Raw genomic sequence first — 27,640 nt, 5'->3', positions numbered from 1 at the left:
GTGCCCATAGTGGGCACGACAGCGACGGCTGACGGATTTTGACTTCTTCAGCGATCAGCTCGTGGCGGCACGTGAGCGGTTTAGCCAAATGAGGGTGACCCGCTCACTGCTACGCCTTCCCCTTGCAGGAAATGCTGTAGGGATTGCGACTGCTGAAGTCACGATGTCGCCGTAGCCCTTACCATAAACGCAGCCTTAAGCTGCGTCCATAGTGCAGGAGATGTCGCTTGCGCCGAAAGCAAACACTATGACGCAATGTGCATGTGTATAGTGCGCGTGCGTGAGCACGTGAACAAGTACGACGGGTGCTTTGCGCGTCAACCTTGCTCGAATTTGCGGCGAGAGTGACGCCCAATGAGGGCGAACCAGCTCCGTGACATCACGCCCGTGCCCCCCGACGTGCCTGCCCGTCGCCTCTGCCTGCAGGACAGAAATTTCTCCTGCCGCAGGCGAGCGTCACGCCGCACGAACGCATACACTATGTCCGACGCCTTAAGGATCAACAACAAAATTCCTTACAGTGATTATTAAATGATTATGTCTGGAACAATAACAGATAGGGTAGTGGGTATGTACATTTTCTTTACCACAATTCTTTGTTTGAAGCTTCATTATTTATTGTAATAATCACACAAATGAATGTTTCTTCTCTTAGAGTTACTATGCCTTTTCCCTACTGCTGTTGAGAGGAACTCAAAGTAACAATGGATTGTTGTGTCTGTGTTTCAGCACATGATGCGGGGGTCAGGATGACAACAGATGACCTCAAGCCCTAAATATCTTCATCCGAGAGACGAGTTTCCCATCCACAGTGATGAGCATATGTTTGGTACATGCGTCTGTCCTTCTCGCCAGCCTTTTCTCTGCCTTTTAGCTGGGCATTGCAGGGGGATGGGTTTCAGGAATATCTTCTAGTGAGCAAGAAAGGAAATGAAGAAAGAAGAAAGAAATGCTTTTCTTGATTAGACACACTAACATCATTAATTCCAGAACGACAACATCCCCTCCAATCTGTGCACTATGCAGTGCTGTTAGACTGAAAGAATTAAACACAAGAAAACAACAAGACTACAGAGAATTTAGCCATACAATAAAAATAAAAAATAAAACCCACGTACAATTGGATCCAGGTCCCAGTGATAAGGCTCCAATTAGGGAGGCTCTAAACTTTTCAATTTAAAATTCTGTCTACTTTTTATAAACCTTAAAGCCGCAGTCCAAGCTGCCATTTTTTGTTCTCGTCCCCTTTAATATTTGCATCAATACAATCCACAGAATGATAAGTAATTAGCTAAGTTGCAGATTGATCGTGAAGATTCGGCTCGGGGGTTCGCTAAATTTCTGTCAGTGCAGCAGAAGAGGACCAAAGATGCAAAGTTCTGTGGGGAAGATCATGTGACCAGGCAGTCACTAGATACAATTGGTGCATTGCTAGAGAGAGGGCGGGGCTCAAAAAGGGGTGTGTCAGAGCCTGTTTCAGAAAAGGAAGGGGATGTGACTTTGTAAATGGCTGCTATAGAACCAAAAAATGCTCGTTACATTATAATACATTCAAAATTTCATTCAGAGTTGTTTTAAAACAAATGCTACAAGTATTTTCTCATAGCAAAGACCGCATTTATTTAAAAAAAACCAACATGTAGGATATTGCTTGGTCTGCAGCTTTAAAGGAGTCAATAATTGAAAGTGCTTTTTCAGAATAAAATGGTACAATTTTGGTGCAAATACTATTGCACACATAACAGGTAAGTTAACATCAGTAAAACTTGCTGTTTTTTTTGTAGCTAAGCATAAGAACATGGGGAACGCAGAAAGCACATAACCCAGAAAACAATACAGTGTATGTAACTGTGCTATGACAGGCAGCTGCTCTCTATATAAGGAGGCTTCCGTTGCTCCGTGAGAACGAGTACAGCTAAAGCGCACGTTGGTAAATGAGCCCTGCAGGATTCACATAAAAAGTGAATATTTAACAAAGCTAGGAAGACATCTGGAGGAATAGCTTCATGGCCATTTTCATGGAATAAATATAGCTATTATAAAAATAAAAAAAAGCTTTCCTTTAAACAAGTTGTGAATAAGTTACAGTAAGCAGCCCCTGACATTTGCTACCAAAGTAAACTCACCGCCCCTTGTACTGCATTAGTCTATTTAATGATAGAGGAGTTGACTTGTAAAAAAAAAAAGCAAAATATGCATGAAGCATGGCCTAGGCAGCAGGCCTAATGTGGTGGCTTGTTGATAAAAGGATACAGCTCATCAATTTACCAGGCAGAGATTCAAAAGTGCACTAAGAGCCGTGGCAAAGGGAAGATCGCAGACGCACAGCACGCGCAAATCTTGTTCCAAAACCCTATATTAGAGGAAGAGTCGCCAGGTAAAATGTTTATTTGTGTCTGTTTCTCGCCACTGTTGTTTTTGCGCGTGCTGCTAATTGACGTGCTGTCAAAAGAGGCGTTTTACGCTTGCTACATCCAAATACATCTCAAATAAAATGGCGCTAAGAACCACTGACCGCTATCGCTGTTCACTAAATAACAGCCACGGCGGCCGATTCAATACATTCTGATATTGCCAGTGTAACGGCGGGAGGAAACGGCACGCAATGTGACGTGCCGTAAATGTGACGTATTCACCGTATTTAGTAAGAATTCTTACCTGCGTGCCGTTTTTGCACAATTTGTTGGGATGCAGGTCCGACGCGGACAGACATTTTCGCCACTAACCCTTGCAGCCCTCAGCATGGCAAAGCCTTAGTAACTGCTAGACATAAAGGGTGCTAACCCTACCCACCTCCCTCCCCGGCAGCCTTTCTTCCCACCAAAACCCAATCACACACCAGCCGAACGCTACTCAATTTCGAGACACATAACACCCCCACTCCCCTCTATAGGAATGGGTCACTGGCCTATTAGCCAAAAATGTCTATCAAATGTAAAAGTCCCACAATAATTTTTTTTATAGTTCTAAATATATACACACACATAATTATAATCCTGCATTTCTGTATCCAACAGGTCCCATTTGTGGTAATTATCCACCTCCAGTGGATCACTTCCCCCTTATTTCCACCTTCAGTAGATCACTTCCCCTCTCCTTTCCCACCTTCTGTAGATCCCTCCCCCTCTCCTTTCCCGCCTTCTGTAGATCACTCCCCCTCTCCTTTCCCACCTTCTGTAGATTACTCCCCCTCTCCTTTCCCACCTTCTTTAGATCATTCCTCCTCTCCTTTCACACCTTCTGTAGATCACTCCCCCTCTCCTTTCCCACATTCTGTAGATCCCTCCCCCTCTCCTTTCCCACCTTCTGTAGATCACTCCCCCTCTCCTTTCCCACATTCTGTAGATCACTCCCCCTCTAATTTCCCACCTTCTGTAGATCACTCCCCCTCTCCTTTCACGCCTGTAGTAGATCACTTCCCCTCTCCTTTCCCACCTTCTGTAGATCACTCCCCCTCTCCTTTCACACCTGTAGTAGATCACTTCCCCTCTCCCTTAATACCTTCTGTAGATCCCTCTGCCTCTCCTTTCCTACCTTCTGTAGATCACTCCCCCTCTCCTTTCCTACCTTCTGTAGATCACTCCCCCTCTCCTTTCCTACCTTCTGTAGATCACTCCCCCTCTCCTTTCACACCTGTAGTAGATCACTTCCCCTCTCCTTTCCTACCTTCTGTAGATCACTCACTCTCTCCTTTCCTACCTTCTGTAGATCACTCCCCCTCTCCTTTCACACCTGTAGTAGATCGCTGCCCCTCTCCCACCTCCAGTAGACCACTTTCCCTGAACATTGCCTATGATTAGAATGCAGGCTGTTCCTTATTACCATGAATGCACCGTCGCAGTACACCACCAAGCTGACAGTATCTATAGAGGCTCCTCTCCTTCCACAAGTATGTGAATGGAGTGTAGACGAGCCAACCGCCCACTATACACAGGGGTTAAGCAGCCTCTAAATGCTCCAGAATATTTCCACGTCCCTTTTACAGGATCTTTTGACACACGCACAAGGTTTCTAAACTGTGGCTGCAGATAAGACTCTGCAGAGATGCTGTGCAACCTCCTGGCAAAAATCCCACTGCAGCTTAGACTTCAGTAATTACGGAGCACAGATATGCAAATTCTTTGTGTCAGGCCGAGTGACTGGGAATCACAAAGCGAGCGATAAGGACAGTGTTACAGACATGTCTTTACACATAGCGTTCACACAGTGCACTGACACTGCATTCCCCAGAGTTGGAGATTCATTTAGGAGTAACATATTTCCTGAGAAAGGGGATCCCACTGCGGCTGTTGGGGGTTATGGGGTGTTTAAAGCTGCAGTTCAAGCTCCCGTTTTTTTTTTGTTTTTTTTAACTTCAATAGTTTCATGTGGGCAATCTCTACTTACCTAAAGAACTGCATAGCTGCCGGTCAATTCGTTCTCCGTCTATTGATCGGTGAAGTTTGGCGACATCTTTAAATATGGGGAATGTAAATCGTTGCTATAGGAACAAGCATGATTGTTAAAATAGAATACAAAAAAATTGGTCTTTCAAAGTTGTTTTTTGTAAAACAGAAAATGCTAAAAGTATTTTTTCTTACTACAGAACTGATTTATTAAAAAAACACACACATGCAGGATATTGCTTGAACTGCAGCTTTAAGTGAGCAGGGTTATACAATATAAATACATTGCATGCACAGTAAGAGATAATATATTATAGGTGTATGTAACAGTTACAGACCAGATTAAAATGTGAGACAGCTTTGGTTTTGGAAGAACTTAGACTGGTGGCGGCTGTGTTTAAATGCCAAATAGCCAGGAAAAGTGGTCAAAATAACATGCAGAAAGAAAGGTAGTTTTCCTGCATCAATAACCCAAATAATATATTGTTCTTTAATGTAACTATGTATTTGTAACCATGTATTTGTCATCATACAGTAACTCTGCGCCCAGGACATACATGAAGGTAACTCTCAATGTATTACTTCCTGGTTAAACATTTTTATAAATAAACAAATAAATAAACTCAATATCCTCCCTTTTCTTTTCCCCTTTCTGTATCTCCCTGTGTCTCCCCTGTCACTGAGTAGAGTCGAGTGAATCCTCCCAAATCTGTTTCCCAGATTTCCGCTGATGTTACCCCCAAAATGCGTTTCGCGGTGTAAAAGAGAAGATAAAACATTGTGATGCAATATTTTTCATAAACAGGGAAAGGTAGCCAGCATAAGGCCTAGAATTTTTTATGATATGGAATATATATATATATATATATATATTGATACATATCACCCTCCTACCTATTTAGCAGGTATACTACACGATTTTGGCTCCTGTAAGACCAGCTGTACCTATTACAGAGATGTGTGTGGTAAGCTATGGGACTTTCGTAGATATTGCTTGGAGGTACCTCCGACTAGCCCAAGAAGAGGAACAACAGTGGGACCAATTTTATACCCACAAAATGTTGGAATGTTTGCCGGTGAGCTGAACTGCAGTCCCTTCACCATCTAGTGGCCTGCATTAGAGTTGCATGCTAAAGAGAGTGCATTGGTAAAAGGCTTTGCATGGACACAGGAATTCAGTGGACACAGGTAAGTGAGCTTGTACCTTTGCTGTACTAGGGACACAGGTAAGTGAACTTGTACCTTCGCTGTACTAGGGGCACAGGTAAGTGAGCTTGTACCTTCGCTGTACTAGGGGCACAGGTAAGTGAGCTTGTACCTTCGCTGTACTAGGGACACAGGTAAGTGAGCTTGTACATTCGCTGTACTGGGGACACAGGTAAGTGACCTTGGACATCGCTGCACTGGGGGCACAGGTAGGTGAGTTTGCACCATCGCTGCACTGGGGGCACAGGTAGGTGAGTTTGGACCATCGCTGCACTGGGGGCACAGGTAGGTGAGTTGGCACCATTGCTGCACTGGGGGCACAGGTAGGTGCGTTGGCACCCTCGCTGCACTGGGGGTACAGGTAGGTGAGTTGGCACCATCGCTGCACTGGGGGCACAGGTAGGTGAGTTGGCACCCTCGCTGCACTGGGGGCACAGGTAGGTGAGTTGGCACCATCTCTGCACTGGGGGCACAGGTCGGTGAGTTGGCACCATCACTGCACTGGGGGCACAGGTAGGTGAGTTTGCACCATCGCTGCACTGGGGGCACAGGTAGGTGAGTTGGCACATTCGCTGCACTGGGGGCACAGGTAGGTGAGTTGGCACCATCGCTGCACTGGGGGCACAGGTAGGTGAGTTGGCACATTCGCTTTGGTAAAGACACAGCATTTCCTTAGTTGCTTCTGTCAACTTTTTAAATAAAATAAACATAAGTCAGTTCTCCAGAGGTGCGTACGTGTGTGTGCGTGTATGCGTCTGTGTGTGCATGTGTGTGCGTCTGTGTATTTTTGGCCTGTTTTATATATATTTACAACAAAAAAGATTCCCTGAGGGAGCACACGGGTATACAAAAGTATGAACAAATTTATTAGATACATAAAAATAGGGGAGAAAGAATAAAAATGGAGGGGACTCCAAACTGACTCCTCAAAGGACCACAGAGGGACTAAGTAAATAAACACGGAAATGATGCTTATATAGTAGTATATATATACACACACTGTGCCTGAATCTTGCGTTCTGCTCAAAGATGTCTTCTGTCTGCCCCTTTTGTGTCTAAAGTCCTAATACACCTAAAACGTCTTTCACTGCCCCACGCCTCTGGAACGCCCCCCCCCCCCCCCTCAATATCCAAATTGCACCCTCTCTCTCCACCTTTAGGACCTTTCTTAAAACATACCTCTGTAACGAAGCATATGGGTAGCTCCGCTGGCTGACACTAAACATAGGGGTACCAGATTTACAAAAGTAAAAACCGGGACACATTAAAAAATTTTTTTATAAAACAAATGATATCACCAACTGCGCCCTTTCTCCTTTATGTCTCTCTACCCCGCTCTGTCCCCCCTTCTCTCACACACACACCCCTTTCTCACTACCTCCCCCCATATCCCTCTATTCTCGTTCTCCCCACCCCTACATTCTCATTCCACCCTTCCCTGCCTCTCTCTCTCCCCCATTCTCTCTCTCTGTCCCCCATTCTCTCTCTCTCTCCCCCATTCTCTCTCTCCCCCTCCCCCCATTCTCTCTCTCTCTCTCCCCCATTCTCTCTCTCCCCCACATTATCTTGCTCTCTGTCCCAATTCTCTCCCTCTCTCCCCCATTCTCTCCCTCTCCCCCATTTTCTCCCTCTCTCCCCCATTCTCTCCCTCCCTCCCCCCTCCCTCCCTCTCATTCTGTGTCTCTCCTCCATTTTTTCTCTCTCTCCCCCCCATTCTCTGTGCCTTTCCCCCCCATTCTCTGTCTCTCTCTCCCCTCCATTCTCTGTGTCTCTCTCTCTCTCTCTCTCTCTCTCTCTCTCTCTCTCTCTCTCTCTCTCTCTCTCTCTCTCTCTCTCTCTCTCTCTCCTCATTCTTTGTATCTCTCTCTCCCCCATTCTTTGTCTATCTCTCCCCTCCCCCATTCTCTGTGTCTCCCCCCCCATTCTCTGTGTCTCTCCCCATTCTCTCTCTCTCCCCACATTCTCTCGCTCTCTCCTCCCATTCTCTCCCTCTCCTCTCCCCCATTCTGTCTCTCCTCCATTTTCCATCTCTCTCCCCCCATTCTCTGTCTCTCTCCCCCCATTCTCTGTCTCCCTCTCCCCCATTCTCTGTGCCTTTCCCCCCCATTCTCTGTCTCTCTCTCCCCTCCATTCTCTGTCTCTCTCCCCTCCATTCTCTGTCTCTCTCTCCCCTCCATTCTCTGTCTCTCTCTCTCCTCATTCTTTGTCTCTCTCTCTCCCCCATTCTTTGTCTATCTCTCCCCTCCCCCATTCTCTGTGTCTCCCCCCCATTCTCTGTGTCTCTCCCCATTCTCTCTCTCTCCCCACATTCTCTCGCTCTCTCTCCTCCCATTCTCTCCCTCTCCTCTCCCCCATTCTGTCTCTCCTCCATTTTCCATCTCTCTCCCCCCATTCTCTGTCTCTCTCCCCCCATTCTGTTTTTCATTTCTATCCCCCATTCATTGTCTGTCTGTCTCTCTCTCTCCCCCATTCTCTGTCTCTCTCTCTCCCCCCCATTCTCTGTCTCTCCTCCATTCCTTGTCTCTCTCTCTCCCCTCCCCCATTCTCTGTGTCTCTCCTCCATTTTCTGTCTCTCTCCCCCATTCTCTGTCTCTCTCTCTCCCCTCCATTCTGTCTCTCTCCCCCCATTCTCTGTGTCTTCCCCACATTCTCTTGCTCTCTCTCCCCACATTCTCTCGCTCTCTCCCCCCCCATTCTCTCTCCCCCCATTCTCTCCCTCCCTCTCCTCTCCCCCATTCTCTGTCTCTCCTCCATTTTCTGTCTCTCTCTCTCCCCCCCCATAATGTGTGTCTCTCTATCTCCCATTCTTTCTGTCTCTCTCTCCCCCATTCTCTGTCTCTTTCTCTCCCCCCCCCATTATCTGTCTCTCCCCCATTCTTTGCCTCTCTCTCCCCTGCCCCATTCTCTGTGTCTCTCCTCCATTTTCTGTCTCTCCCCCCCATTCTCTGTCTCTCTCTCTCCCCTCCATTCTGTCTCTCTCCCCCATTCTATGAACCCCCCATTCTCTCTCACCTCCCCCCCATTCTCTCTCTCTCCCATCCATTCTCTCTCTTCCCCATTCTCTCTCTCTCCCATCCATTCTCTCTCTTCCCCATTCTCTCTCTCTCCTCCCCCCATTCTCTCTCTCCCCCCCATTCTGTCTCCCCTCCCTTCCCCCCATTCTCTCTATCTCCCCCCCCCATTCTCTCTCTTCCCCCCATTCTATCTCTTCACCCCCCCCCCTCCCATTCTCGGCTCTCTCTCCCCCCTCCCCCCCATTCTCGGCTCTGTCCCCCCATTCTCTCTCTCTCCTCCCCCATTCTCTCTCCACCATTCTCTCTCTCTACCCTCCATGCTCTCCCCCCCCCCCTATTATCTCTCTCCCCTCCATTCTCTGTCTGTCTCTCTCTCTCCCCCACCCCATTCTTTGTCTCTCTCTCCCCTCCATTCTCTGTCTCTCTCTCCCCTCCATTCTCTGTCTCTCCCCCCTTTCTCTGTCTCTCCTCCATTTTCTATCTCTCTCCCCCCATTCTGTCTCTCTCCCCCCCCCCACTCTGTGCCCCTCTTCCCATGCTGTGCCTCTCTCCCCACACTGTCTCTCCCCATGCTGTCTCTCCCCATGCTGTGCCTGTGCCTCTCTCTGTGTCTCTCCCCATGCTGTGCCTCTCTCTGTGTCTCTCCCCATGCTGTGCCTGTGCCTCTCTCTGTCTCTCCCCATGCTGTGTCTGTGTGTCTCTTTCCCCACACTGTCTCTCCCCATGCTGTGCCTGTGCCTCTCTCTGTGTCTCTCCCCATGCTGTGCCTGTGCCTCTCTCTGTGTCTCTCCCCATGCTGTGCCTGTGCCTCTCTCTGTGTCTCTCCCCATGCTGTGCCTGTGCCTCTCTCTGTGTGTCTCCAATGCTGTGCCTGTGTGTCTCTCTCTGCCTCTCCCCATGCTGTGCCTGTGTCTCTCGCTCTCTCTGCCTCTCCCCATGCTGTGACTGTGTTCTCTCTGTGCCTCTCTCTCTGTCTCTCCCCATGCTGTGCCTGTGTGTGTCTCTCTCTCTTTGCCTCTCCCCATGCTGTGCCTGTGTTCTCTCTGTGCCTCTCTCTCTGTCTCTCCCCATGCTGTGCCTGTGTTCTCTCTCTGTCTCTCCCCATGCTGTGCCTGTGTGTCTCTCTCTCTTTGCCTCTCCCCATGCTGTGCCTGTGTGTCTCTCTGTGTCTCTCTCTTTGCCTCTCCCAATGCTGTGCCTGTGTGTGTGCCTCTCCCCATGCTGGGCCTGTGTGCCTGTGTGTCTCTCTCTCTCTCACTCTGCCTCTCCCCATGCTGTCTGTGTGTCTCTCTCTCTCTGCCTCTCCCCATGCTGTGCCTGTGTTCTCTCTGTGCCTCTCCCCATGCCGTGCCTGTGTGTCTCTCTCTCTCTCTGCCTCTCCCCATGCTGTGCCTGTGTGTGTCTCTATCTCTGCCTCTCCCCATGCTGTGCCTGTGTTCTCTCTGTGCCTCTCCCCATGCTGTGCCTGTGTGTCTCTCTCTATGCCTCTCCCCATGCTGTGCCTGTGTTTTCTCTGTGCCTCTCCCCCCCATTGTGTGAGTGTATGTGTCTGTGTCCCCCATTCTGGACCATACCTGCATGGGTGGGGGTAACCATCTTGAGCTCTGGCAGCAGACACCGGAAGTTCTCACTGACACTTCCGGGTCTCACTGCTGGGCTCCGCAGCTCAGACCCGGCCCCTGCTCCATGCATTGTCTGCTCTCTGCTGCCCCCCTGCTCTGATGGTCAAAAGCGGAACAGCCACAATAAAAAGAACATTTTACAGCATGCAGGGCAGCCGGGACAGAGACTAAAAAACTGGGACAGATGTTAAAAAAATCGGACTGTCCCGGTGGTCACCCTAACTAAACATCTCATATGCACGGACCGTGGCCCCTTGCAGACGCTCTTATCAGAACACCCTCCTACTGACTGTAAATTCTCCCCACTTAGATTGTAAGCTCTTTGGGACAGGGACTCCTTTTCCTAATGTTACTTTTATGTCTGAAGGGCTTATACCTATTATGTCTCATGTATTACTGCTGTGACGTGCTTTGTACATGGATGGCGCTATATAAATAAAATATACATACATACATACATACATGTATTGTATGTCTTTATTTATATAGCGCCATAAATGTACATAGCGCTTCACAGTAGTAATACATATCATATAAATAACAAATAATATAAATAACAGATCATGGGAATAAGTGCCTCAGACATACTGTAAAAGTAACATTAAGGAAGGAGTCCCTGCTCGAGGAGCTTACAATCTAATTGGTAGGTAGGGAGAACGTACAGAGACAGTAGGAGGGAATTCTAGTAAGAACGTCTGCAGGGGGCCAAGCTTTATGTATCATGTGTCCATGATTATCCAGTGCTATTCATATGCTTCTTTAAGCAGATGTGTCTTAAGGTGGGTCTTAAAGGTGGATAGCGAGAGGGCTAGTCGGGTATTGAGGGAAAGGGCATTCCAGAGGTGTGGAGCAGAAAGTGAGAAAGGTTTAAGGCGGGAGAGAGCTTTAGATACAAAGGGGGTAGAAAGAAGACATCCTTGAGAAGAACGCAAGAGTCGGGATGGTGCATAGCGAGAAATTAGGGCTGAGATGTAAGGAGGGGCAGAAGAGTGTAAAGCTTTAAAAGTGAGGAGGAGAATTGAGTGTGAGATGCGGGACTTGATTGGAAGCCAGGAGAGGGATTTCAGGAGGGGAGATGCGGAGACAGATTTAGGAAAGAGTAGAGTGATTCTGGCAGCAGCGTTTAGGATAGATTGTAGGGGAGACAGGTGAGAGGCAGGAAGGCCGGACAGCAGGAGGTTGCAGTAATCGAGACGTGAAAGAATGAGGGTCTGAGTCAGAGTTTTAGCAGTTGAGTAACAGAGGAAAGAGCGTATCTTTGTGATATTACGGAGGAAAAAGCGACAAGTTTTAGAAACGTTTTGAATATGAGAGGAGAATGAGAGAGAGGAATCAAGTGTAACCCCTAGGCAGCGTGCTTGGGCTACTGGGTGAATGATCGTATTTCCAATAGCAATGTGGAAGGAGGTAGTAGGGACAGGTTTGGGAGGAAGTATAAGGAGCTCTGTTTTTGCCATGTTAAGTTTCAGTAGGCGGATGGCCATCCAGGATCATATTCCAGAGAGGCATTCAGAAACTTTGGTTTGTATAGCAGGTGTAAGGTCAGGGGTTGAAAGGTAAATTTGTGTGTTGTCAGCATAGAGGTGATATTTAAACCCAAAAGATGTGATTAGGTCACCTAGAGAGAGTGTGTAAAGAGAAAAGAGAAGGTGCCCCAGGACAGAGCCCTGGGGTACCCCCACAGAGAGATCAATAGAGGAGGAGGAGGTGTTGGCAAAAGAGACACTGAAAGTACGATGGGAGAGGTAAGAGGAGATCCAGGATAAAGCTTTACCAAGAGTATATGTAACATGGTTAGTATTTTCTGCCTGTCTCTTCCCCTTGTCACATAAAGCTTTAGTAGTCTAGGCTGTGACAGGCCATTCTGTGGGCTTTTGACCCCCCTCATGCTCCTCTCTGAGGGACAGAAGTGTGGTGGTGACTCATGGCCTGTGTATAGCCTATCAGGTATAGGTACAGACCTTGAGCCCTCCACTTCTGGTTCCTCAGAGAGGCAGTGCCAAATTGAAGTAGTCTGTTCCCCCCCTTCTAAGGAGTGGTAGGTAGAGCTTCTCCTCCCGGCTGGGAGAGAGAGAGAGGCTGGGCCTGTAAGATCTGATGCTCCAGACTCAGAGAGCAAGCACCATCCAGAGGCCTGGTATCCTCTGATGACCCTATGCACCGCTGTAAAGAAGATCTACAGTGAATGCTGAATAAAGATCCCTTTTGCTTCATCATACTCCTGTTTAAGTGTCAGTCCCTGTGCAGGAGGGAAGAACTGTGGTAGTGGGGGACTGATCTCTGGACATCCTGGAGCCCACTACAGCTGGAGGCGCTAAGTACCAAGAAGAACAACAGTGATCATCAAAAGCCTGAAAAATAGAAAAAAGATCAGCAGTTCTGCCGCTCCTGACCAAGATCAAGACTCACAAGTAAATAAAGCTAAAAAATGGTTTATTAGGCTACATAAAATGGATACAATCCACGAACACAAAAAAGAAACCTCCTCCCACACGTTTCAACCAAAATGGTCTTTCTCATGGAGTAGACTCCTTTTTCTATTTTTGTGCTATCACGATCGGACGGACGCCGTGGAGACACCAGACACCCGCTCTGGGTGGAACGCCAAGCCTGGAGGCGGGGAACCAGTATCAATAGTGAGTACAAGCGTGACTCCATACCCGTTTTATATCAGGAATTGGGACATTTGCAGCCACAACAGTATCATTTACAGACGTGGGTGTGCAGCTTTTCCATCCCCGCACTTATCTCCATACTAGGCTTACAACTCTGTTATATGCTACGCTGTATATTTTTAACATAGGCTCTTATTGCCACAATTTACCAGTTTGCCCTGGAGACATACGGATCTCTTCTACTTGTATCATCAAAAGCCTGTCCTGGTTTCCTCAACATCGCAGACGACCCAGCTCTCCTGATCCTCACAGGTACACTAGGACCACACCTTGTATCAGAATAGCATCTCCCAGAGGAGGGGGGGCATGTCTGTGTGTATATACGTGTATATGTGCGTGTAGGCGTATATACATGCGCATGAGTTATCGACTATGTGGGTACACATTGAACATTTAAAGGGTTGCAAAACAGACTAATCAATAAGTGAATGTCATCGGTGAGTGTATCGACAGCACCGCGGTGAGCGAGAGTTCCCATCATCTCAGCGACCTTTCTTGCCATCACAATGTGTAGACATTAACCCCTCCCGCCCCTTATAAAGAGAAGTTAAAACTCTCTCATGTCTTTTCCCTAAATCCAAAAACCGATTCCACCCAATAGATAGGCTCTTGATTTTTTTTATGAAACATTCTTCTCTCTTCCATTCATTTTCCCTTCCTCCTTTCCTCTCTCCTGGTCCCATGGTGGTTTCCTTACATAATAATAATAGTTCTTGTATAGCGCTGCTAGTTTTACGTAGCGCTTTACAGAGACATTTTGCAGGCACAGGTCCCTGCCCCGTGGTGCTTACAATTTATATTTTTGGTGCCTGAGGCACAGGGAGATAAAGTGACTTGCCCAAGGTCACAAGGAGCCGACACCGGGAATTGAACCAGGTTCCCCTGCTCAGGGGACTCAGTCTGTGTCGGTACTCGCTGAGCCGCTCCTTCCCTCATCTCGCGGTCTCTTTTCCACGCTCCTCTTTCGAGTTCCCCTGTTATCTGAGTACCTTGACTCTGTGTTCCTTTAGATTTCCGAGTGCCCCACGTGGCTCACCCTTTGCCATGCTCACTCGCTGATCCAACGGCTGAATAATTCGGGGGAGGGGAAAGTGGCAGTGCACGAAAACGTTCCCTAATTTCCTAATGTTATGTCTCTACCGCAAAAGGAACGGGGATTAGTGCATTGCATTACAGGCCTGTCCCTGCCTGCAGGACGCTGTCTATATTCTATGGTGCTGCTATATTTATGCCAAAGATTACATTTAGTTTTCTGTCATTTGCTACTGTTTTAATTGTATGTGTCTTTATTTATATAGCGCCATTAATGTACATAGCGCTTCATAGCAGTAATACACGTGACAATCATATAAATAACAAAAAATACACATAACAGGTCATGGTAATAAGTGCTTCAGACATAAAAGTAACATTTAGAAAGAGGAGTCCCTGCTCCGAGGAGCTTACAATCTAATTGGTAGGTAGGAAGAACGTACAGTACAGAGATAGTTGGAGGGCATTCAGGTAAGTGCGCCTGCAGGGGGCGAAGCTTTATGTATCATGCGTATAGTATTAGCCACGGTGCTACTCATATGCTTCTTTAAGCAAGTGTGTCTTAAGGTGGGTCTGAAATGTGGGTAGAAAGTGCTAGTCGGGTGTTAAGGGGAAGGGCATTCTAGAGGTGTGGGGCAGACAGTGAGAAAGGTTTAAGGTGGGAGAGCGCTTTAGATACAAAGGGGGTAGAAAGAAGACTTCCTTGAGCAGAACACAAGAGTCGGGATGGCGCATAGCGAGAAATTAGGACTGGGATGAAGAAGGGGCAGAGTAGTGTAAAGCTTTAAAAGTGAGGAGGACCAGGTAATTTAATCTGGTCTGTAACTATTACATACGCCTATAACATATATTATCTTTAACTGTGCATGCAATCTGTTGTATATAATGTATAACCCTGCTCACTTCATGTAACTATGTATTTGTAATCATGTACTTGCCATCAAACCTCTATGCCCAGGACATACTTGAAAACGAGAGGGTAACTCTCAATGTATTACTTCCTGGTAACACATTTTTATAAATAAATAAATGTATTTATTATATTGAAAACAAAACTGCTTCAATAAAGAGATGTAAAGAAAAATAATAACAATAGCCTTATATATCCTGCCCTTTGATGGAATTTCTCCTGGCTTCTTATTACAATCTGCAGTGCGTGGCGAGGCCTTTCTGGCAGCAAACGGTGCACAATAAGCGCGCTTCTTGTGCGCTTTCATTTTCACCTCCACTTTGAACATGAATGCATTAAAACCAGCATCTAGAAAGCAATTTGAGAAGGCTCTCCACCTCGCCCCTGACTCAGAACGGGGTTTCTCCGGAACCTTCCGCAAAGAACAGAGACAATTAACAGGGGGTCGTTTTGAATGAGGGCCTCAGCGTTTCCATGGGACGCCTGGAGGTCTCCGTGCTCTGAGCCAGACGCACTCCCCGCTATTACCTCGGCCCAGGCCTCCATCTTTCCGTCTATTACATTAGTAATGAGGTTGCACGACCTGGCGTAGGAGAGCCAGGATACGATTGGAGGCTCTTGTGAGGTATTAAGAGGAGAGCGAGGCCTGAAATAAAGAAAGAAAGAGGGGAAAATAGAACGGGAGAGACAGTAAAGAGTTGGAAAAGCATAATTAGAGGGGGCAGAAGAAGACGGGAGACAGAGGCGGTGTCAAAGCATAGATTAGGTATGAGTTATGGAGATAGAAAAATGACACTAGACCACCTACTCAGCGATAGGGTGGCCAGGCAGCTTCTCCAAAATGCTGGACACAATTGTGAAAGGTGCGACATGCTCAAGACACACATACATACCCCTATCTCGCCACTCTCTGCTCCATGCTGTTTCCTCCTCTCCTTGGCCCCACTCCCAAGCTTCTGACACATCCTCCTGCCAACAGCCCTGCCCTCTCCTTGCTCAGGGAAATCCTCAAAGCCCCCCCAAGCCGGTCAGGTCACTGTGTCCAGAGAGGTAACACCAGACACATACATGTCTAGTATTACCTCTCATTTATTTACTGGACTGACTGTCCAAATACAGGACAGCCCGGTTCAATACAGGTCACCTGGCAACCCTACGGGTCAGCAACATATCAAGGAGTTGCTGAGTGACCCAGGCTTTAAGCCGCATACTACCAGCCAGTATCCCCTTTATACGGCGACAGAGGCCCAGCCCACCACTTTAAGGCCAGCACAGAGGAAAAAGTGAGAGAGAGAGACTGAGACGATCCTGACGCCGACCTGCACTGCTACGAATTAATTAGGAACGCGCAGCCCGTGCAGAATAATTGGCAGCCGCATCCCTAATTATACAAGAAGTAATAAGATAACCTCCCCAGGTGCCTTTGAATTAAACATTCCCTCGCTCCGAGCAGTTGGAGTCGTCAGTCCTTTGAAAAAAACGAAGGAAAAAAAACCAGCCTCAGCGTCAAGACGGCTTCTGAGATCTGTCCTTCTGCTCATGGGTACTCGTCACTGCTGTGTTTTGCAATCACAAGGCAGGATCACAAAGACTTTAAAGGCTGTCAGAATAGAAGATGACTCTTTTGTTGTTTTTTTTTATTCCTCGTCTGGGTACCGCAGGATGATTGCTGTTTATTTTCAGTGTTATTTATTTATTGTTTATATTATATAGTTGAGGCTTTGTGGCTAGGGAAAAGGTGTTGGAGCTGGGAGCAGATTTTAAAACCCATGTATAATGCTGTGTATATTATTGTATATCAGTGTGTCTGTGTGAATCACTGACTGTGTGTGTGTCTGTGTGTATCACTGTGTGTGTGTATGTGTGTGTATTATTGACTGTATGTGTGAGTTCAATAGTGTCTGTAGCGTATGTATATCATTATTCTGCACTGTATGTATATCAGTGTGTCTGTACCGTATATATATCTGTGTGTACTGTATGTATTTCAGTGTGTGTCTACTGTATGTATATCAATGTGTCTGTACTGTATGTATATCAGTGTGTCTGCACTGTATGTATATCTGTGTGTCTGTACTGTATGTATATCTGTGTATCTGTACTGTATGTATATCTGTGTGTCTGTACTGTATGTATATCAATGTGTCTGTACTGTATGTATATCAGTGTGTCGTCTGTACTGTATGTATATTAGTGCGTCTGCACTGTATGTATATCTGTGTGTCTGTACTGTATGTATATCTGTGTATCTGTACTGTATGTATTTCAGTGTGTCTGCACTGTATGTATATCTGTGTATCTGTACTGTATGTATTTCAGTGTGTCTGTACTGTATGTATATCTGTGTATCTGTACTGTATGTATTTCAGTGTCTGTACTGCCCTTCCCCATAATACCCGACTAGCACCCTTTCTATCCACCTTTAAGACCCACTTGAAGCATATGAGTAGCACCGTGGCTAATACTATACGCATGATACAAAAACTTGGCCCCTTGCAGACGCACTTACCAGAACTCCCTCCTACCGTCTGTACGTTCTTCCTACCAATTAGATTGTAAGCTCCTCGGAGCAGGGACTCCTCTTCCAAAATGTTACTTTTATGTCTGAAGCACTTATTCCAATGATCTGTTATTTGTATTATTTGTTATTTATATGATTGTCACGTCTATTACTACTGTGAAGCGCTATGTACATTAATGGCGCTATATAAAGACATACGTACATACAGTATGTATATCTGTGTGTCTGTACTGTATGTATATCTGTACTGTATGTACATCAGTGTGTCTGTACTGTATGTATATCAATGTGTCTGTACTGTATGTATATCAGTCTGTACTGTATATCTGTGTGTCTGCACTGTATGTATATCAGTCTGCACTGTATATATATATATATACATATACATACTGTATGTATCTATATATATATATATATATATATATATATATATATATATATATATATGTTTAAAGGAGCAATTCAAGCGCATTTCTTCTTTTTTGTTTTCACATAGGATTGAAGCAGGGGGTCTCTGGAGCGGAACCCAGTTACTTTCAGCAGTGGTGGGATTCTGCCGGTTCGCGAGAACCGGTGCCTAAAATTTTCTCAGTTCTTAGAACCGGCTGCCTTCCCCCCTCTGTGTCCTGCTGCTGCTTAGACCCCATGCGGAGAAGCACTCAGCCTCCGCTCTGCCTGTAACACCTTTACAGCGCCACTCAGGTGGGGGGGAGGGGGGGTCAGAGTATGCCCAGTTACACAAGCTGGTATCACTCCAGTAAGAAGTTGAAGGAGAGTTCTTGCCTGCTGCTGCTGGCTGCTTCAAAACGGTCTCACTACTGGGTAAGGCTGAGTCCATAGAAGGCACGTCCGTGCTGAGCCGTTCGGACGCTCCGCGCTGAGCCCCTGCATCCTCCATGAGGATGTCTTTAGAGGGGGCTCACGCGAGTGTCCGCAGGCGTGCTGAGGCGCTGGATTTTGAAAACATCCAATCAGCGCGGAGCAGCGTCAACGTCACGGCGCCGTGACATTGGTGCGTCGCGGGCGATTGGCCCAGCGACGTCACTGCCCCGCCTCCTTCAGTCTCCCCCCGCCTCCCGATTGCGCCCGCTGGCTCGCCTGCATGGGCATGAAATCGCGCAGATTTCAGCAGGCGAGCCTCAGCGTCAGCGCGCCTCAGCCCTGCTAACCCCTCTATGGCCCCAGCCTAAGTGTTGCAGGCAGCCGCTCAGTTGAACTGGCACACAACCCCCCTCTCCCTCCCGGCACACTGTTTTAGCTGAGAGAGAAAAACATAAAATGTATCAAATTTGTACTTGCACTGCTTGCAAGTTGCACTTTGGAAAATGCATTGCACTGGGTCCCACTGGTCTCTCTGCTCCCCTACCGTGGTCTCTGCTCCACTACCCTGGTCTCTCTGCTCCCCCCCCTGATTTCTCTGCTCTCCCCCCTGATTTCTCTGCTCTCCCCCCTGATTTCTCTGCTCTCCCCCCTGATTTCTCTGCTCACCCCCCTGTCTCTCAGCTCTCCCCTTATTTCTCTGCTCCCCCCCTCCCCTGGTTTCTCTGCTCTCCCCTGGGTTCTCTGCCCCCCCCCCTCCCCTGGTTTCTCTGCTGCCCCCCCTCCACTGGTTTCTCTGCTCCCCCCCTCCTCTGGTTTCTCTGCCCCCCCCCCTCCCCTGGTTTCTCTGCTCCCCCCCTGTCTCTCTGCTCTCCCCCCCTGTCTCTCTGCTCTCCCCCCTGTTCATGGGCGTCCGTTTTTTGGGGGGGGGGGGCATAATTTTAACTCATTGGTAGTGCTACCAATGAGAGCCACCTCATTCCCGAGTGCTGGGAGGGAGGGGGGGGGGGCGTGAGACTAGCGGGCGGCTGCAGCATCTCTCGCGGATGCTGCTGGGTTGGCGCCTGGAGGTGGGTGGCTAGGGGGGCGAGATTTGCGGGCGGCTGCAGCATCTCCCGCAGCAGCTGCTGGGTTGGCGCGCGGAGGTGGGCTGGGGGGGGGACACGTCAGACTGGCAGGCGGCTCCAGCATCCCCTGCGGCTGCTGCCTGGGACAGGAGGCACGTGCAGGGGAACCTGGGTTGGCGCACGCGCGCGGTGGATGCTGGGTTGGGTCCCCACCCTCCGTCCCACGTTGGGAGGGGGAGCAGGCCCACAGGCAGCAGGCCGGACACCCTGCTTGCCCTGCGGGATCTCGGGGCTGCGAGTGATCCAGGGGGGGGGCAAGCGCCCCCCCTTGCCCCCTCCTGCGGACGCCCATACCCCTGTCTCTCTGCTCTCCCCCCCTGTCTCTCTGTCCCCCCCGTCTCTCTGCTCTCCCCCGTCTCTCTGCTCTCCCCCCGTCTCTCTGCTCTCCCCCCGTCTCTCTGCTCTCCCCCCGTCTCTCTGCTCTCCCCCCGTCTCTCTGCTCTCCCCCGTCTCTCTGCTCTCCCCCGTCTCTCTGCTCTCCCCCCGTCTCTCTGCTCCCCCCGCTGTCTCTGTGCTCTCCCCCCGTCTCTCTGCTCTCCCCCCCGTCTCTCTGCTCTCCCCCCGCCCTGTCTCTCCCCCCCCGTCTCTCTGCTCTCCCCCCTGGTTTCTCTGTTCTCCCCCCTGGTTTCTCTGCTCTCCCCCCGGGTTTCTCTGCTCTCCCCCCCTACCTTGGTTTCTCTGCTCTCCCCCCTACCCTGGTTTATCTGCTCTCCCCCCCCCTACCCTGGTTTCTCTGCTCTCCCCCCCTACCCTGGTTTATCTGCTCTCCCCCTACCCTGGTTTATCTGCTCTCCTCCCCCCTACCCTGGTTTCTCTGCTCTCCCCCCTTACCCTGGTTTCTCTGCTCCCCCCTGTCTCTCTTTCCCCCCGCCACCGTCTCTCTTCCCCCCGTCTCTCTTTCACCCCCCCGTCTCTCTTCCCCCCCCCCCCCCCCCCCCGGTTAGAGAGAACCTGTTGCTAAAATTTTTGAATCCCACCACTGGCTCCGGGGACCCCCTGCTTCCAGAGATACTAACCTCCAAAAGGGGATGCCGGTATCTCAGCAAAGTTTAAAGCTCCAGTGTCACATGGGCCAATAGGAAGTCGAATCTAATGACGTCCCGGCGTCCTATTGGCCAGCATGGAGCTTTGAAAAGCGCCTATTACATGAACTGTGGTAACCGAGCGGAGCGGCTACCGGGACCCCCTACAGAGGCCTGTATCTCTGCAAGTAGGGGGTCCCCAGAGCTGAAATTAATGGGGTTCAATTCCGGAGACCCCCTGCTTCAATCCTTTGGTATAAAAAAAATTGGCACAAAAATTGCATGCTTGGATTGCTGCTATAACATATACTGTACATCCCATAACACTCCAACGCGGCCAGTGTTGTATGTTAATCACTCTCTCAACTGCACAACCGATACTGAAGATTTTCACCAGATTTCTGAAAGAAAAACTTCCCACCGTTAAAAATACTTAACTTTCTTTGCTATTGGGCTATGTATTTATTTTTTTTGCAGTGGTTTTTATAGCATGGAAACTTTATTAAATGTGCTTTGGTTTTTGGTTGTAAAAATGTTTTGCATTTTGATTCCCGTTTTGACAAGATATGGGAGGGAAAAAAAAAACAACCTAAAAATAAGCAGGAAAATGCCAAAATAACAGAATTTAAAAAAAAAAAAAAATGCTTTAAAGAAGTATTAACCTGTGAGATTTTAGGAAACTCAAATAAAATAATGGAACAAACTTAATATAACTTAAAAAAAAGAAAGATATGGAGAAACACACCTAGATATGGGCACTGGGTCTGGTGACGTTCTGGGTTTGCATTTGGTTCTGGAATATAAGGTTCTGTAGGTTCTTTTTATCTCACACACGCGGTTTTGTTAAAGAAACCGAGGTCAATTTTCTTTGTGGGGAGAAATGAGTATTTGGAGGATTACTAGTCAAAGTGCAATGAAGTTTAAAACAAAAATAGCATCTCTGCTCTGTTTAAGTAGTGGAACTTTAACATAATCCGTGGCACAATTGTGTTTAAAAGGCGTTGTTTAACTCTTTGCTGCGCAAACAATCTACAGCTCATTACAGAAGTAAAATGGTGCAATTAATCCAGCATAGTTTCAGGCAGCAATTCTCCCAAAACCGGGCCATACTCATTTCCATGTCTGTTTTGACACACATGCCCCCCACCCCCCAACAAAATGGCCGCTGCACACCTTGCCTGGCCACGAGGTCGCCATTGGAAAGCTGAAATGACGTCTCCCGATGACATTGCAGGTTTTCCATTGGCTGCCCTGACCCCATTTTGCGTGGCGGTGTCAGGGCAGCCAATATTAATTACAGGGCAGCACTTATTTTGCCCAGTGCCGGAGTGGGGGAACCAGGAGGTCCCCCCAACAGTTGACTACAGAGCAGCTCGGGGGGGGGGCCTTGTTTCGGGTCAAATGCAAGGAAAAAGATTGGGGGGGGAAATGAACAGCATTGAATGTTGGTTTAAATGACTATTTACGATATGTAGAAAGTATTCCTAGAATTATTCAGCGCTGTCTTTTTTTATCTTCTCTTCAGACGCCTTTGGTACTGAAAAGGTTAAGGCAGGGGTTGTCAACTCCAGTCCACAAGACCCGCCACCCCTCCCCCAACAGGTAAAGTATTTAGGACATCCCTGCTTCATCACAGGTGGCTCAGTCTTCGACTTCGAATGAGTCACCTGTGCTGAAGCTGGGGGAATGGAGTTGACAACCCCTGGGTTACGGGACCAGCATCCCCCGTCGTGTGCACTGCATCGCTCCAGTTGACCCTACAGATACCCCACTGATAACCAAGGCAGCGGCCGTGCGAAAGAGATCGAAAAGATGGAGGCATAGGGCAAAATGACCATTTTTTTCCCATTAACCTCCCTGACTGGATCTGGGATGGGTGGGTGATGTTTCCAGCTCGTAAGGTTGAAAATTAGTTTGCAGCAGAGATCGGGCTCTCTAGAAATTACAATAGCTGCATTTCCAAGGCTCAGACGAATCCCACACTGGCCCCTGTTTACTAAGAGGTGCTATGGCACTACTACACCTTCCAGCGCTGGCTGTGAAGTGTCTCCTGGGGCTTTGGAAGGTGTTTTATGGCATACAGTAGCACCCCTTTCAATAACTAAATATGGACTACAGTCTCTCCCAGAAATTTTTCTAGGACGTCTGGTCGCGGCCGTTTTGCGGTGACCATGTTGCCGCTGGTGTTTAGCCGCCGACCACCTTACCGCGGGACATCTCGACGCTGACCGCTTCGCCGCCAAGGTAAGCCCCTAACCTTGGCCCTTACCCTAAAAACCCCTTAACCTAAAATCCTTACCTCGGTCCCTCTTCCCCTAAAAACCTTAATCCAGTCCCCTTCCCCTAAAAACCTTCCTCTAGTCCCCTTCCCCTAAAAACCTTCCTCCAGTCCCCTTCCCCTAAAAAACTTACCCCTGTCCTCTTACCCTAAAAAAAGGTGCGTGCCAGGCACACGCGTTATAAGTGAAACTTCTGTGTAGTTTGACGCTCTCAAAAGTGATTCATGCCGTAAATATCATAAACATGAAATTACAATTAGATTGATAAAATACAGTGAGGGGGGAGGGAGGGTACGTGTGTGTGTGTGTGTGTGTGTGTGTGTGTGTGTGTGTGTGTGTGTGTGTGTGTGTGTGTGTGTGTGTGTGTGTGTGTGTGGTGGTGACAATTTTCAGGGATTTGTGGATTGTCAAAACCCCCTAAAAAAAACCTTACCCTAACCCTAAAAAAAACCTTACCCTAAAAAAAACCTTACCTCGGCCCCCTCACCCTAAAAAAAAACCTTACCCCGGCCCCCTTACCCTAAAAAAAACCTTACCCTAAAAAAAACCTTACCCCGGCCCCCTCACCCTAAAAAAAAACCTTACCCCGGCCGCCTTACCCGAAAAAAAACCTTACCCTAAAAAAAAAACCTTACCCCGGCCCCCTTACCCTAAAAAAAACCTTACCCTAAAAAAAAACCTTACCCCGGCCCCCTTACCCTAAAAAAAAACCTTACTCCGGCCCCCTTACCCTAAAAAAAAAACCTTACCCCGGCCCCCTTACCCTAAAAAAAACCCCTTACCCCGGTCCCCTTACCCTAAAAAAAAAAACCCCCTAAAAAAAAACCTTACCCTAACCCTAAAAAAAACCTTACCCTAAAAAAAACCTTACCTCGGCCCCCTCACCCTAAAAAAAAACCTTACCCCGGCCCCCTTACCCTAAAAAAAACCTTACCCTAAAAAAAAACCTTACCCCGGCCCCCTTACCCTAAAAAAAAAAAACCTTACCCCGGCCCCCTTACCCTAAAAAAAACCCCTTACCCCGGTCCCCTTACCCTAAAAAAAAAAACCTTACCCCGACCCCCTTACCCTAAAAAAAAAACCTTACCCCGACCCCCTTACCCTAAAAAAAAAAACCTTACCCCGGTCCCCAGGACTGCAGGGGAAGTACGCCATCTAGCGGTCTGACCCGGAACTTCCGGTGTCTGCAGCTAGAGCTCCTCAGGTCATGCTGCCCCTGCACTGACTAAAAAAAAAACAAAAAAAACTTGCGCATGCGCAGAAGAAGCGACGCCCTAGTGCGCATGGGCTTGGAGTAAATTTCGTGCATGCGCAGTAGCAGATGCGACCTAGTGCGCATGCGCGGAAAATAAATTTCGTGCATGCGCAGTAGCAGCAGTGCACTAGTGCGTGGGAAATAACTATCGCGCATGTGCAGAAGTGGCGCCCTAGTGCGCATGCGCGGTAAATAAATTTTGCGCATGCGCAGTAGCAGCAGTGCACTAGTGCGCATGCGCGGGAAATAACTTTCGCGCATGCGCAGTAGCAGCTGTGCCCTAGTGCGCTTGCGCGGGAAATAAATGTCGCGCATGCACAGTAGCAGCAGTGCACTAGTGCGCATGCGCGGGCAATACATTTTGCGCATGCGCAGTACCTAATGCGACCTAGTGCGCATGCGCGAGAAATAAATTTTGCGCATGTGCAGTAGCTAATGCGACCTAGTGCGCATGCGCGAGAAATAAATTTTGCGCATGCGTAGTAGCAGATGCGATCTAGTGCGCATGCGCGGGAATTAAAGGTGCGTCGTGTGTCCAGGAAAGTTAGCACATGTGCAGTAGAAGACTAGCTGCTTCTGCGCCTGAGCAGTAAAGGATGGAACCTAGTGCGCACGCGCAGGAATTTAGTTAGCGCATGTGCAGTAGAGGACGGACCCTTGTGATTCGGGGGCAGACGGACTACATACCTGGCATATCGGAAACTGGTCAGATAGCGATGATCTATTCTAATTCATGGTTATCGGAAAACGTGGTTGCTGCTTAAAGTACAACAACACTGCAATCACTTAGTGCAGTGTGATTACGGCTCCAGTTAAAAGATTAATTGATACACTGGCAGTTTTGCTGATTTCAGTCTGTGGCTATCTGCTTATTATAGCCATAAATAACTCTGTCATTACGGCTTCCGTTAAAAGACTGATGGATGCGATGTTTTGAGTACACTGGTATATGCACCGGATAGTGAACGGTTGTTTTATTGATTTCAATCTATGGCGATCTAAATACTTGGCTGCTGATTATAACCTTAAACAACTTTGCTAACATTCAGTGGGAAGTGGGAATATGGCCTTTGGTCAACAGAAATAGTAATGCTGTGCGCTGATTACTCTGAGATATGCGCTGCATTGAACTGCCTTATATGTTTGAAATAACTTTGTGGTATTTAATCGCGCTGTCATTATTGGGGACACTGTCCTTAGTGTATTTGAAGCGGTGATATCTTTTAAGCACTTCAAATATTAAGACTCCCCCACATGACAGTTTTATACACTACTAGCTGATATACCTGGCATTGCCCGGGATTTAATTTTCCCGCTCCTCTCCGCTCCCCCCTCCCTCTCTCCTCCCCCCCTCTCTCCCTCCCCCTCGCTTTGTCCCCCGTTCATGTCAATCTGGTCCCCCCCCCCTGTGTTCACAGATCCATCCACCCCCCCTTCATAGCTCCGATTTCCACCCCCCCCCCGTTACCAGCTCAGATTCCCCCCCAGTTGACAGCTCCGGTCCCCCCTGAATCCCATGGAGCACCCCTCAGTACATATATAAAATATCCAGACCCCCCAATACATATATAAAATACCCCAACCCCCCCACAACCCCAATACATATATAAAATACCCCAACCCCCCCGAATACATATATAAAATACCCCAATACCCCCGAATACATATATAAAATACCCCAATCCCCCCCTTTTATCCCTTGAGCATCAAATGCAGAAAACAATTTCATGTAGCGATATAGGGTGTTTAATACTCGACTGCGCACCTCACAGTGTGCCATTAGGGTAACACAAAAATAACATTTAATTTTCGTTCAATTGGAGCAAAAAAAAAACCTAATTTTTTTTTTTAAATAAAGTATGTGAAATATTTCTATATACATTTCTGCAACGAACACACAATGTTGCGCGTGTAAAGAGTTTTTGTCTCTTGGTAACTAAACTCCGTATTGCAGCAAAATGTCACTGCTTGTTATCTCTGATAAGTCGTTACTTTCAAATGTTGCATTACCATTTTCTTTCACTCGATGGTCTTTATTATTTTTAAACATCCATCGTGGACTCGGATCACGTCTGCAGTTGCAAAGCCAGCAATTACTGTTTCATTTTGTGTCTTTGACTCCATTTTTGCACGGGGATAAAGGTGCCTGCATTTGAGCAATAAACATATACTGGTTCTTTCAGTGAAAATAAAAATATACTAGCAAAGGTTTTTCTTTTCTTCTCTTCTTTCCTGGTAGTTTGTATCAGGGATATATTAATAAATACTTTAATATCCCTATTGATATACAGTAGTGCATTTGGATTTCAAAGTGCTGTATAACCACACTTTTGAGATGTTCGTACAGTAGGGTTGCCAGGCGGCATCTCCTAAAATACTGGACACAATGGTGAAAGGTGTGACGTGCTAGAGAGACACACACATGCTCGAGACACATACACACACAGCGCTCTCACCTCTCTCTGTAAGGAGAACCTTAAACTAGGGGTGCTCAACTCCAGTCCCCAAAGTCACCCCCCCCCCAACAGGTCAGGTTTTCAGGCTATCCCAGCTTCAGCACAGGTGGCTCAATCAGAGGCTCAGGCTCTGATTGAGCCACCTGTGCTGACGCAGGGACTGATTGAGCACCTGTGCTGAAGCTGGGATAGTGAAAAAAGTGGTGTCAGTGGCGCAAACTGATACAGTATAAGTGAATAAATAAAGTGACCATAAGTGATTAAAGGTAATGTATGATACCAACGCTTAATCAAATGTCACAAATAATTCCGTAAAACGAGGCATCTTGAATTAAACCTTCATGGTGGGTCTCATGTAAGGAAGAAACACAAACACAGAAGGGATGGTGCTTTAACGTTTTACTCTATAGCCAAACAACACAAAGGGGAAAATGCCAACTCACAATAACCCCGATGGTAATAAGCAAGGAGTGACTTGGGGCGCACTCCTACTCTTCTCCGGTATTAGCTGCTCCGTCCTGCGCGTTTACCCGCGTGTAGTCGCCTCCGTCTGCTACTCTCACTGGCAGACTGTTCGGGACCTCTGACGTCTGCAAGCTGGGTTGATACAGTGGCCTCCAACGTCCAAAAAGCCCAACGCGTTTCGCCAATCTGTCGGCTTCTTCTGGGGTTAAGTGAGAGTAGCAGACTGCTAGTGTTCGGCTGCACCTGACTTGTGTATTATAATTTGCACTTACTTATGCTAAGTTGCATATGCTTATTACATTGCCACTATTGTCACCAGTTTATAAGTTTGCGCCATATCGCATTCACATCCGAAGCAGGGATAGCGTGAAAATTTGACCCTGACCCCTGGAGTTGAGCACAACTGGCTTACACTATGCTTTTATTTAACCATCTTGTTTTCTTGTTAAAAATAAATATTTTTTTTTCTTTATAACGCTTTTTGTAAAAATGAAAGAAAAAAAAAAAGACCAGAAAACCGTTTTTTTGTTGTTTTTCTTCCCATCAGACTTTTATTGCCATTTTTATTTTTAATTTCTTTATACAGTCAATGTCTACTCATAAAAATATGACCTATAGAAAGACTTTACTTCATATTGGCATAAAACATCGGGTGTGAATACTGCGCCGGCGAGAGAGAGAGGAGAGAGGGGGGCGGGAACAGGAAAGAGAGAGAGGGTGGGGGAGGGGAGGGAGGAGGAGAGAGGGGGGAGGGGAGAGAGGGGGGGAGGGAGAGAAGAGGGGAGAGAGGAGGAGAGAGGGGGAGGAGAGAGGGGGAGGGTGCAGGAGGAGAGAGGGGGGAGAGAGAAGGGG

General features: G+C 47.7%; 1 protein-coding gene across 1 annotated transcript in view; it reads right to left on the bottom strand.

The window, feature by feature from the left end:
• Positions 1-651: 651 nt before the first annotated feature.
• Positions 652-27,640, bottom strand: part of LOC142468200 (sodium- and chloride-dependent creatine transporter 1-like) — an 89,882-nt gene continuing 62,893 nt past the window's right edge. Inside the window, exon 15 of the mRNA XM_075574459.1 lies at positions 652-911. Within this exon, the coding sequence (XP_075430574.1) occupies positions 783-911 (129 nt within the window). The 3' untranslated portion in view covers positions 652-782. The remainder of the gene's footprint in view (positions 912-27,640) is intronic.

This window comes from Ascaphus truei, chromosome 17, assembly GCF_040206685.1.
Source record: "Ascaphus truei isolate aAscTru1 chromosome 17, aAscTru1.hap1, whole genome shotgun sequence".
NCBI lineage: Eukaryota > Metazoa > Chordata > Amphibia > Anura > Ascaphidae > Ascaphus > Ascaphus truei.
The sequence above is the reverse complement of the archived record's forward strand: the minus strand, read 5'-3'. Positions and strand labels throughout refer to the sequence as shown.